This window comes from Populus trichocarpa, chromosome 4, assembly GCF_000002775.5.
Source record: "Populus trichocarpa isolate Nisqually-1 chromosome 4, P.trichocarpa_v4.1, whole genome shotgun sequence".
Classification (NCBI taxonomy): Eukaryota; Viridiplantae; Streptophyta; class Magnoliopsida; order Malpighiales; family Salicaceae; genus Populus; species Populus trichocarpa.
The window spans coordinates 6361816-6374372 of record NC_037288.2 but is presented as its reverse complement, the minus strand read 5'-3'; the positions used below and the strand labels follow the sequence as shown (position 1 = coordinate 6374372).

General features: G+C 34.5%; 2 protein-coding genes across 2 annotated transcripts; both read right to left on the bottom strand.

The window, feature by feature from the left end:
* Positions 1-1727: 1727 nt before the first annotated feature.
* Positions 1728-4609, bottom strand: LOC18097556 (putative disease resistance protein RGA3). Its single transcript, XM_052452277.1, has 7 exons — positions 4183-4609; positions 3815-4101; positions 3513-3746; positions 3223-3301; positions 2470-3023; positions 2146-2352; positions 1728-1868 (listed from the first exon to the last, which is right to left on the bottom strand). Exons 1-7 carry the CDS (start codon positions 4607-4609, stop codon positions 1728-1730), a joined length of 1929 nt encoding a protein of 642 aa, XP_052308237.1.
* Positions 4610-6025: 1416 nt separating this feature from the next.
* Positions 6026-10955, bottom strand: LOC18097555 (uncharacterized). The gene is made up of 8 exons (XM_006384065.3): positions 9803-10955; positions 8529-8613; positions 7686-7782; positions 7438-7501; positions 7298-7354; positions 6867-6904; positions 6674-6755; positions 6026-6292 (listed from the first exon to the last, which is right to left on the bottom strand). The coding sequence occupies exons 1-8, from the start codon at positions 10916-10918 to the stop codon at positions 6194-6196; spliced, it is 1638 nt and encodes a 545-aa protein (XP_006384127.1). The 5' UTR covers positions 10919-10955; the 3' UTR covers positions 6026-6193.
* Between the last annotated feature and the right edge of the window lie 1602 nt (positions 10956-12557).

Here is a 12557-nt window from a genome sequence, read left to right as displayed (position 1 = left end):
TCTTATTTTTTAAATTTCTAATTTTGTCCTTGATATTTTTGTTGAAGTTTTTTTTTCTTTCAATTTTATCCTTTAATCAAATTTTTTGTTGTTTTATTTTTTTTCAATTTGACCCTCAATCTTTAGATTTTTTTTTCTTTTTTTAAAGCTATTTTTCAATTCAATTAAACCCTCCAATTGAAAATTTTTATCCCTCCAATTAATGTTTTTTCTCACCCTCATTTTTTTCGATCCTTTTATGTAATTATTTTTTTCTGGTTTCATCTTTCAACATTTAATTTGTTGAGAATTTGGCTTTGTATGATCTTATTGTTCTGCATTAATTATTTTTTAATATTGATCTTGTGATTATCTTCAAGTTTTTTCTATGGGTTTATCTCGGTCTCATAATCTAAGTCACGATTTTTGCATGACTTTTTTTAATATAAGTTTTTTTTAGTTGTTTTGTTTCTATTTCAATTTTCAATGTATTATTCTAATTCATCTATAATGTTTTTTATACAAATGAAGTTTATTTTTTAAAATAAAAAATATTCATTTTTAAATTATATTGCTAATGTGTTCGGCCTTTTATGATATTTTTTTGGCGTTGGTTTATTCAGTCAGTTTCATTTGTATTTATCTCTTAAGTCATGAGTTTTTTAGGATATAGATTTATCTTTTATTTATTTAAATAAATATATTCAATAAACACAATCATATGCATGTCTCATTTTATGTTATGAAATATCTTAATCTTATTTGCATAGGCTTTTCAATTTATAGTTTGAATTTTTTCATGTAAAAAAACAATGTGAAGCAACTTACATACCTTATTAGTTTTTATACCAGATTTGGTCTTCATTGTTTTGATTACTATTTATTTTATTTTTAATTTTTTTATGATTAAAAATTTTGTTCAAGATTTTTTTTGGTCTTCTATATGGTCATTTCAGTCTTATGATCAAAGTTGTCGGTTTTGAAGATTAACCCGATTTAATTTTGATTTTTTTATTTCATTATTTGATTTTAGGCTATTGGGCCCTTGAACTTTCTTCTTCTTCTTTTTCTCTTTCCTTTATCTAGGGTTATCTCGAATCATGAATGAATCAAGTTAACTCAAGATTTACTCAAATTATCACCATTTAAATATATATTTTTATATTAAAAAAAAATTGATCAAATTCACAACATCATAACACGGACAAAAAAATCTATGTGTAACTCGTCCATTCTCAACTAAATCTTCCTTTTTGACAATTGAATGTACCCTTATAAGCACATATATTTAGTAATTTCATAACTCTTTCTTGGGTATTAGGATCATCAAGATAAGTAAAAATATTAATCAAAGTGGTACATTAATTAGTTATTTTTCTTGAATCAATTGGGATGGGATGATAAATTTATGTTTTCACCTTTTTGCCAATAAATCAAGATTTTTGTGAGGAATAGCATGATATATGAAATTATAATGACCAATACATATGATTCGATTAATGTCTGAATAATCGAGAATTCTACTTTTGATTTTACTAGAAAGATATGAACTAAAGAATTTATGTTTAACTTTATTATTATTATTATTATTATTATTATTATTATTATTATTATTAATTGAAGGGTTAGAAATTCAATATAAACCCAAAAGGATAAAATTAGAAAAAAGGAAAATAAATCATTGTTATATATAACAATTCAATGAACAGTGAAGAAGGCAAATCATACTCCAAAGTGTGTAATACCAATTAGCACAATAGCTGCAAGAAAGTAACCAGATAACCAGCCACAAACAGGCAGCTAAGAAAATCAAGGCTCGAGGATCTAAACAAGACAGAAACATCCAGCTTCAAGCCAATGACCGCAAGGAGCTCACTGTTGTAGAAGATCTGAGCCAACAAGACACACAGATTATACAAACAAAGAATTTAACACTAATGACAAGTTCAAAAAAATCTTAATATCTTACTGGATGAATCAGTTAACTATTAATCAGAAAGCAATATCATACCAGCTCGCTCTTCTTGCTCTGGTAAAGCTGGTTTTCCATTGAATCTACAGCTCCAAAACACAAGCATCGCATTCTTATTGAACAACACACGGGGAGAAAAATGACACAACGTGTAGCGAAAGAAGAACCTATTAAGATGTTTTTTAAATGTTTACATAGTCAACATCAATATGAGGGACATGAGCAATCTTGGGCCAATCTTCTCCTGTTTCCCTTTGGCACCTTTCGCCCAGACTTGGACACATCCTGATCACAAGCTTTTGAAGTTCCTTCAGATTGCCGGTGCACTCTGGCAATTCTATGATGTTTGGACAGTCTTCGATTGCAAATGTTTGTAAGGAGCCTGCAGATCCTTGAAGAAACTGTTTTGGTAATGGTCGCGTTGCTGGTAATGTTATAAAACATAGAGTCTGAAGGTTAAGTGGCTTAAATCCCTCCTCTTACACTTCTATTGTCATCAGATCAAGCTTTTCACATACCATAATACTCAAATACTCAAGTGCAGTTAGGTATTTCATACTTCGTGGCAAAGAGATCAAGTTTTTACACCCTCCAATGCACAATTTCCGAAGACTTTTAAGACCTTGCATATCTTCACACAAATATTCAGGATTTTCACAGCCAGCAATCAATAAAATTTGAAGACTCCCCAAGCACCCAACTCCACCTTCTGGCAACCGCTTCTGCTTGGTGATTAGAAATAACAATCTAAGGCTGATCAAGCACCTCACATCTTTTGGCAGCTCTACGAATCCATCACCTAGAATCAGAGCCTGCAAATTTTGTAACTTGAAAATAGATTTTGGGAATCTTTTCAGCTTTGTATTCTCAACTAAATTCAGATATCTCAACTCTTTCAGGGAGCCAATCTTATCCGGCAGAAATTCACAGACATCCATTAGTTCCAGCGACCGCAAATGCTTAAATCCTGACAAACATTTCTCGAAGTCTGTTCTGCAACTAGGTTCCTCTAGACTGGCTACAAAAACAAGCGTTCTCACACGCTCTATCTTATTTGGGAACTTAGGAAGAGCTTGGAAAAAAGAGTTAAGAGTCAACAACTGATAAATGTTTGGCAGTTTTGAAAACTTGGTGGTTATTTGAGCGTAGGATTGAACATTCATTTTGAACCAATGATGATGCAAGATCATGCACTAAATCATGCATTTTAAAGCTAAGTACAAAAAGCAAATCGTTAACATCTTGGAAGAAACATTTTGAGATCAACTCACGCACATAGCGAATCCCAACATCTTCCAAGTTTTCACTTGGATGTGTTGATTGATGAACCAGTCCTTGTGCCATCCAAAACTGCACCAATACGGATCCGTGAACTTATAATCTTTTGGAAAGATCGATCAATAAAGAAAGCATCTTTTCAAGTGATTTGAGAGTCGTTGATAGCTTATTTTTAAAGCAGGTAAAAGACCATCTTCCTTCTCTTCCCAGGTCTCACTATCTCTTACCAATTTCCACTCCCTTTCATCAGTTATACCATAAAATTGAGTTCCAAGTTGATTACTGCCAGAGGAATTTGCTTGCATTTTCCCACTATTTCTTTCCCAATTTCTACCAAATTTGGATGTTGCTCCTTCTGCCTTTCCTTAAATGCACACTTGTAAAACAAAGTCAGACAATCCTTTTGATCAAGAAGACTTAACTCTTGTGCACCAGCAGAACCCATAATCTGTGCTACACGTTTACTTCTGGTGGTTACTATGATCTTACTTCCAAGTGCACCTTTTGATAATATAGGCTTCAGCAAGAGACACTTCTGGGAGTCTTCGTTCCAAACATCATCTAAAATAAGCAAGTGTTTCCTACCATTTCTAGTTTTGCTTTTAGTTCAACCTCTTCCAAGTCGTTACATCTTTCCCCAGTTGCAGAGTTGATCATCTTTTGCATCACTTGTTTGAGAGCAAATCCATCTGAAACACATGCCTGCATCTTCAGCTCAAAAAAGGCATCCACACTTCCATCGTCATACACCGATTTGGCAAGAGCAGTCTTCCCCAAACCAGCCATTCCGACTATTGGAATGACAAAGGGATGAGCGTCATCAACCTTTAAAGGTTCTACTAAGAGGTTGATGGTGCATTCCTTGTCTCTGTCTCTTCCAATAAGACCGGAAAAGCTCTCAAAGGATTATTTCATCTCTGATATTTCCTCAGGCAAGACAGAACTATGATCACTAGTCTGCTCGGTGAGGCCAAGCAGAGACTTCAGAGATTCAATCTCGGCTAGCCTGTCGTTGAGGTCCTTTATTTTATGACCCATTTTAAAACGCAATGCAAGCTTGTTAGAACTTGAAAAGAAGCGGCTTAGCTTTCTGCTAGTGCTCCCTGTAGTTTTCACCACTTGCCTTCTCAAATCTTCACACTCAAATCCATCCAGTGCGTCCTCTGCATCATACATGAATTCTCGGAGCATCTGAAGCCAGAACCGAATCTTCTCATTCCGGGACTGTTTCTTCTCGGCATCCATCAAAACTGCATTGATGGCTAACAATTTCTCTTCAAGACTTGCAAGTTCAGCTTTAAGTCCCCATGCCAGATAAAGTTCTTTAATTGCAGAAGAGCCTAACTTCCCTAAAAGGGATTTCGCAGCAAATTCTTCCATCTTCTTTTTGAGTGGAGAGGAGAAGTGATTGATAGGAAGAATGATCGAGAAGGGAGTGAAGTTATTTTCAAAGAGGCATAATACCTCTTCATCTCTAGCTAAAAGATTGCTTAAATTATTTAACTTTCATGTGAAGGCAACACAAATGCTTGTGTTTTCTTTATTTTGCTGACATTGCCCTATGAATATTCTTTCCTTTGGTAGTAATTAATTTATCTTACTTTGCGACGCGGAGAAAGGTACGAATTCGAGTAACAAGTCTAAACCTACGAACACTCTTTCCTTTGGTAGTAATTTAAGTTTTATTTAACATTCAGATCAAAATTTATAATTATTTTATGTCAGGCTACTCATTTGAAAAACTTAAACCGTTTCTATTCTCAATCTAATCCATAAAATCCCAGGCTAATTGTTCTGCAAACAAAACAAAACAAAACAAAAATGTTGAGAATCTATCCTATGGTACTTTTTATTTTGCTGACATTGCCCTATGAATATTCTTTCCTTCGGGTTGTAATTAATTTATCGTACTTTTGCCACACAAATTTTTTTCCCAAGAATCTGACCTTTGATGATATACTGTTAATTAATTTTAGGTTAAAAAAATACCAACAGGACACAGTTAATTAACATCATGTAATTCTCTTTTCTCATTGCCTAGACCTAGACTCCAGTCTCCTTTATTTTAACAACGACCGTAACCCTAAAATCAACAAATATTGGAAGATCAAACCTTGAATTTGCAGAAGCAGCAGCAGCAAATACCACCAATATTTTAGCATGATTTTGATGATCAATAATTTCTTCCATATATTTCTTGAATTCAATCAACTTTAATTGCACCCCAAGCCAATAAAATATCCATTTTGATGATCATTATGAGATTTATTCAAGGCTTTAGGCTTGTTTCATCATGTGTGCCTTAAAAATCTTTAGATGATTTACCTTTACTGTGATTTTACAGAGAAAGGAAGCTAGCAGATTCCTTGGCAGCGTATGCAAGTTGCCTCAAGCTGAAGTTGCAGTCATAAAGTAAAGCATCATTTCTTGAGAATTATTGCTTCCAGCTTTTTTACAATTTTGGATTTAGCATCAAGAAACTATTTTTACGACATTTGAAACTCTTGGATACAATAGTACAGATGCTTTAGGATTCCATTTATCCTTCAAGGAGAGAGTTCATTTTCCTAGTATGTTATTACCATATAAACGGGATCCATACCACTAGCATACCATGGCAAATTACGTTCACGGGAGAGTAGAAAAGAAAAGGAAAAAAAAAGAAGAAGAAGAAAAGAGAATTCTGTTTTAAGTCAGAGAAAGGCATGGAAACCTCATAACCACATAGGAATGCGCCACCACAAGCATACAGAAGTTTACAGAGATGCATCTGAACAATAATAATGCACATAATCACACTTCTAAACTTTCCCATTTCATGGGGGCTCCATTTGATAAACGGCTTAATGAAATTTTACAAGAGTATGCTTCAACCCTATCAAAACATCTTAAGCCTCTAAGAAAGTGTGAGGGCTGGACCATTTTACAACAGTAACCTTCAATCCTATCAACAAAACTAGGTCTCTATGAAAGTTCGAAGGCTGATATAAATTTCAGAACTCTTGCTTGCACTCGCTCCTTCTCTTCAGGTCCATCGAGGTCACCAATGTTATCATGATATTCCTATATATGATTCATAAAAGGAAGCATCACACAAAAGGTACTTGCTACGTTATGGCATTTGCTAGTTCAATGAAGTTTTTATGCAGTGCAATTTGATGGAAAATTACAATTTGTAATTTAAGGCTACCATTTCTACATATTTCATTCTTTTATATCCCATGTGATTATTTATGACTATTTTGGTATTCCATATATGGATTCTACACCCATACCCTTTTATAATGTGAAAATATCTTCTTAATAGTCTGAACTGTTAATTTCTTTTCAGACAGTGCTAAAAGTTCACTTCACAGATAAGAACTGAATATGTTTTATAAGAATGGACATCACCAATAACACAGGTCACTGGACAGAATCTAGATGCAGCTACAAAGCACGTACCAGAAGTATATCCTTAACATCGCTCTTAGTAAGCTTTTGCTGCTTCAATAATAGTTCAATCCTTGCTCTCATTCGAGGGTGCCTGAAGAAAACCCCACAAATCATCTTAAGAATTCAAAGTTAAGATAAGATATAACCTACAAATAAAGCTCCTCTAATGAGCTGATAAAATTATGGTTGATGGGAAACTTACTCGGAGCACCAAAGATGGCCCAGAATAATGGCTATCGACTGCAGGTTAAAACAAAAAACAGAGCTGAGATATTGAAAGCACGAAACTATTGAAAATCAGAGACAGAAACATGTTGAAACTCAGATAAATGGTTTTTTCAATCAGAAACTTTTCCAGATAACTTTTTTATCAGACACTTTTCCAGATTACTTTAAATGACCAATATCTGTGCTTGATATAAACTTTCCATAGCAATGCTAATTAAAAAGACCTCAAACTAAAAATTACATACTGATTGAATTACAGTAGCAAGATCTAAATTACAACCATGAATCAATGATAACTTCCTACCACCAACTACATGATATATCCCACAACATGTGCAAGTCCATCAACAAAGTAAACAATTTCATAGACAATTCTGACCAAAAGCCACTAGAATAGAAACTAACCTGAAGGGTGTACAGTCCAGATTCTAGTTTTCGATTATATCTTTCATCTCCATCCATCTGTATAACACACAACCCATTGTAAACGAAGTGGTTTCAATGTCAAATATGGACAAGACAACAAAAAAGCAAATGTGATGTACCTCCAGATCATCCAATTCAAGCTCATCCATTCGTTTAGTCTCTTCTTTTACTCTATCTGAATATCTGAGTAAAGATCATCATTAATCAGGTGTTAAAGTCTGAATATAGACATTAGAAACAGAATTTACAGCAACACCCCTGCCTCCTCTGCAGCGGCAAGAGGGTAGAAAGGAACAAGGGTGGAGGAATAGGGAAAATGTTCAAAATCCATGGGTAGAAATTCAAAAAAAAACGAGTGGGTTATTACCTTATATAGAGTTCCATAAGGCGGTCTATCTTCTCACACTCATTTTCCACAAATTTACTTAGCAGTCTCTCCCTTCTTGAACCTCTCAAAATTCCACCTGGAAAAGAAAGAAACACCAGGAAAGATAGATTACATCGTGGTTTTCTTGGGGGGGGGGGAATGGGGGGGACTGAAAATTCTTTGTATAATTCATTTTTTTCATGTGAATTTAGTTGTGTACAATTTAACTCCAGTACGATCTTCAGGTAATTCTTTTAATATTACAGCTATAAAATCCAGTATGATGAAAACAAGGTTTGCATAAATATATTACAAATAGAAGAGCACCATATATGACTCCAATTTGGGTCTACCAATCTCTACCACCATCATATAATTGGCCCACCACACCATGGGATAACAGATCTGACGGTAGACAGATATCTGAATATCCATTTGATTCACTGGTTTCAGCCCAGATATGCTTTTGCCAAGTGAAACTCAATCCTCCAATAAGTGAACTTTTAGAACTCTTTTTGGACATTAATTTACTTTGCATCAGGTGACAATGCCACAACTCCTCCTTCGTGACCATGTATGAAAGCCAACAGATTAATAGATAGAATCATGTATATCATAAGATTATAATGTTGTATTGAATCAATCAACTAAGAAAAAATGCCAAAATCTCAATTCTCAGTTCTTTTTTCTTTTAAGTTTGCTAACCAAACACCAGGAAGAGCAAAGGGGCATCATTTGCATCCACTCCAATTACTGTTATAGGTTACCAAATGGTCCTTGAAGCTTTAAGTATTGACTACTAGCAACCATGAACAGAATGTTTAAAATGGTTTCACTACTTACCAAATAATGATGCAATTAGGGAAATAACACGCTCTTCTAACTCCTCTTGATATCGTTCTTTCTTATTCTTCTTGCTCATGGGAATCTGAAGAATTGAAGGTAACAAAAAAAAACATGTTAGTCCAATTACCTTCTACGGAGACAAATTAATGGCACAATCAAATCACAATTTCACTGCACCTCTGTTGCATTATGCAGTGAAAGATGTGCTTATACTTTATGTCAACAAAAGATGAATGTTTATACGAAGAGAAGAAGAGCACAAATACATAAGGAGAACCAAGACATCTTCCACAAAGTAAAGATATTAAAAAGAAAGAAAATCAGAAAACTTGTGCATTCTAGCCCATCCAATTGTGGCTAATGACAGTTCCAAGAAGCTGAAATCCACAAAGAGACCAAGACAGCCAAGTTTAGGGCATTTCTTGCCCCATTGAATATTGATTGACAGGTCTCCTTTAAAGTACTAGAAGCTGAGACAACTAGCTAGTGATTGTCCTGAAAGGGATCATTAAAAGTTCTTGAACACAGTACCCTGTGCAACTGCAGCATCTTATAATGTTTCATGCTCCAGAACCTCCCAAGAACGCCTCCAATAAACTAGAGACCCCCTTGATTAACCACAAATCTCAAACAACATTTTCTGCACATCTTAAAACAATAAAAAAAAATGTGGGAAAATAATGTTACAGGTCTCCCAACTACTGTGACACATGACATAAACACCCACGCTCTATTCTTATCCCTACATGGTTGATGAAAATGAAGGTGAAACTATAGAAACTGAGAATAACCAGTGACGGAAGGAAATCCTATGTTTGTCTATCACAATAATAGACAACGCCATGCATGCACACATGTCTGGGGAGAAGGAAGCAGGGTATCTATGCAGGGATGATTTCTTCAAGAGATAAATAATCTCCATGTATGTTTTTATCAACTGCCAAAGTTTGATCTTTGAAGCTCAGAAAGCAACAGAAACTGAAACACAACAGAAAAACTTCAATCGTGAAACACCGCAGACAAGTGCTTTCATATCTATAATCTACTTCAACACTAACACAACCAACCACACAAAAAAAAAAAAAAAAACAAAAATTTAACAAGACTCAAACAATAAAATGTTGCAGAATCCCAAATTTTAACTAGAGTTCCAAACTAAATTCAATATCCATATTCAAGCATTAACATTAGCATAAAAAGTACAGCTAACCAATGAATGTAACTAAACCAATAGGAAACACAAGATCAGGGAAAAGAAGGAAATAACTTGCCTTACCCATGAAGGCAGCAAAAGCAGTTTTCAGCCCCAAAACATCAACAAACCTCTCACATGCCGGCGGATAATTAGTCATAGCAAAATCAAGCGCTCTAATCGCAGACCCATAAGCCAATTTCTTCTGTTTGATAATAATAATCATCAACTCCACTCCCTCTGCCTTCACAAACCTCTCCTTGTTCTCCAAAGGCATTAACAAACAACACAGACAATCAAACAAATTCTCCACCATTTCCTCCTCATCCCCACTCTTCGGGTCCTTACTCTTATACATCGCAACCGCCTGCAAAACCACATCAACCCCGTTCATTTGCCCCAATTTCTTCTGATTCGCCTCACTATTCTGCAACAAAATCGACAAAATCTCCGCCGCATACTGCTTATTACTATCAAACTCCCTCACCTTCAACTTCCCCAACAACCACTTCAAAACCCTCGTTTTCTCACAAATCATCTCCGCCACCTTCGGCTCCACCTCAATCATGTTCTCCACCGTCGCCAACGTGTTATAAACCGCCGCCATTTCATCCTGATCATCGGAATCCGACAACCTCTGCAAATTCTGCACTAGCAATTCCAACACATTGTTCTCGATAAGCGTGTTAACCAGAGCCTTCATCGACTCCTCTTCGTTCTCGTTGCTCATTTCCACTACATCCTCGTCGGTTAGGTCTTGTAATAACTGAATAACATCGATGGCAATATCAGTATTTTCATGTGATAATAGGGATAAAACGGAAGGAATGGTGTTCAGGTTTATTAAATCGGGGTAAAGTTCCGGTGCAGAGGAGAGTATTTTGAGTTTGTGGAGCTCGTTATGGAGGTCAATTTCGGAATCGGCGAATTTTTCCGGCTGGTCAGGGTATTTGAGGCGGGACTCGATGTTTTCTTTGTATTTGCGTTCGAAGGAGAGGATTAGTTTTTTTAGGGTTTTGGGATCTAGGGTTTCTATGGGTTGGGACTTTGACAAGGATTGGGATTTTTCTATTGCGTCGAGGAGAGAGAGGTCGATTTCTTCGGTGGTGGTTTCACCGTTGGAGTATGGTGGGGGAGGAGAGGTGGCGTCGCGTTTCCGTTTAGGGTTGTGGCTGCGCGCGGTGGCGATTTCCATGGTCGTTTAGCTTTTGCAGCTGGAGATGAGAAGAATGCACTGTGATGACTGTCTTCTCTATTTGTAGTGTGCTGGTAAAGTTTGATTTAGTCCCTATAATTTATATTATCTTATATTTAAACCTTAAAGATAAACAATTCTCAATGTTGAACTCGAATGAAAGCCGCGAAAGTTTCAATTTAATCCCTCGTTTGCTAACATAAAGGCTCATAGATATTTCTATTTCTATTTTTATCCTCTAGATTTTCTTGTTTTTCCCTTTTTTTTTCTTCCAAAATATCATAGAACTCTCACATATTCCACTAAAATTCTTAAAATAGAAAACATATTAAATTAAAAAAAAAAACAAAAACTAATAATATATTTAAATTAATTTGTTCATCAGATAAAAATAAGTTTGTTTTCCTCAAATAAAAAAAATATCATTAAAATACAATCATTACTGATCAGGACATGTACACATCTATATTATATTTACTTTTTATTTTTTTTTGAATAATATAGGTGTTCGGGTCAGATTGCGCGCACTTCGACTAATCCCACGAGCCCTGAAATTAACGACCATATAAGTCTCTAGTGGTCCTAAGATTTGTAAGACTCGAACTAGTAACCACTAAAAAACAAATCTAAAACCTGACTAGTAAACTTCACCTGGTTTATATTATATTTACTTAGAATGTAAGAAAATGGAGTGCTAAGCCAGGAAAAGAAAATGGAGTGCTAAGCCAGGAAACATTCAGCTCATCTCTCAGTTGATTTAGAGGTGATTATTTTTTGTTCGATTCGGTTTTTATCAAAAAAATAATCAAATTGAAATTATTTTTTTTTGAAAAAAAAAACTGAAACCGAACCGAAACCGGGTCAAACCGACCGGTTTCGGTTCGGTTCGGTTTTTTAGGGCAAAAACCGGTTCAAACCGGTTTGGCTCGGTTTTTTCGGTTTGGCTCGGTTTTTTCCGGTTTTTTGTCGGTTTCGGTTCGGTTCGGTTTTTTTAGTTTTTTGCTTATGAAACCGAACCGGCCGGTTTTTTCAAAAATTTAATCGGTTTAATTGGTTTTTTTTTTCGGTTCGGTTTTTTCGGTTATTTTTTTTTCGATTTTCTCGATTTAATCAGTTTTCCGGTTTTTTTGCTCACCTCTAAGTTGATTTGCTTGCTTGGTGCCCGGGTCTCATTTCAGCTGTTATATATTATCGTGCTAAGGATATGTTTGTTATTTTGTTGAAAACATTGTTTTAAAAAAAATATATATATATATATATATATATATATATATATATATATATATTTAGCAGGTGTCATTTTAGCTGTTATATATATTATTATATTAATATAAAAAATAAATTTTAAAAATAAAAAATATATATTTCTAAATAAAAATACTTTAAAATACAATCACCATTATAATTTATTATAATTGTTCTCGCAACACTCGGATGTAGACTTTATCTTTCAATGTCAAAAAAATAAAGTAGAAAAAAACATGTTTCATCATTTATTAAGGAGCACAACAAAGGGTTTGTTAGATTCTAATTTTTTTAAAAATGTTTTTAAATTTTTTAAAAAAATAAAAATAATTATTTTAATATACTTTTTAGTAAAAATCATTTTAAAAAACAATCATTATCATAATCTTTAACA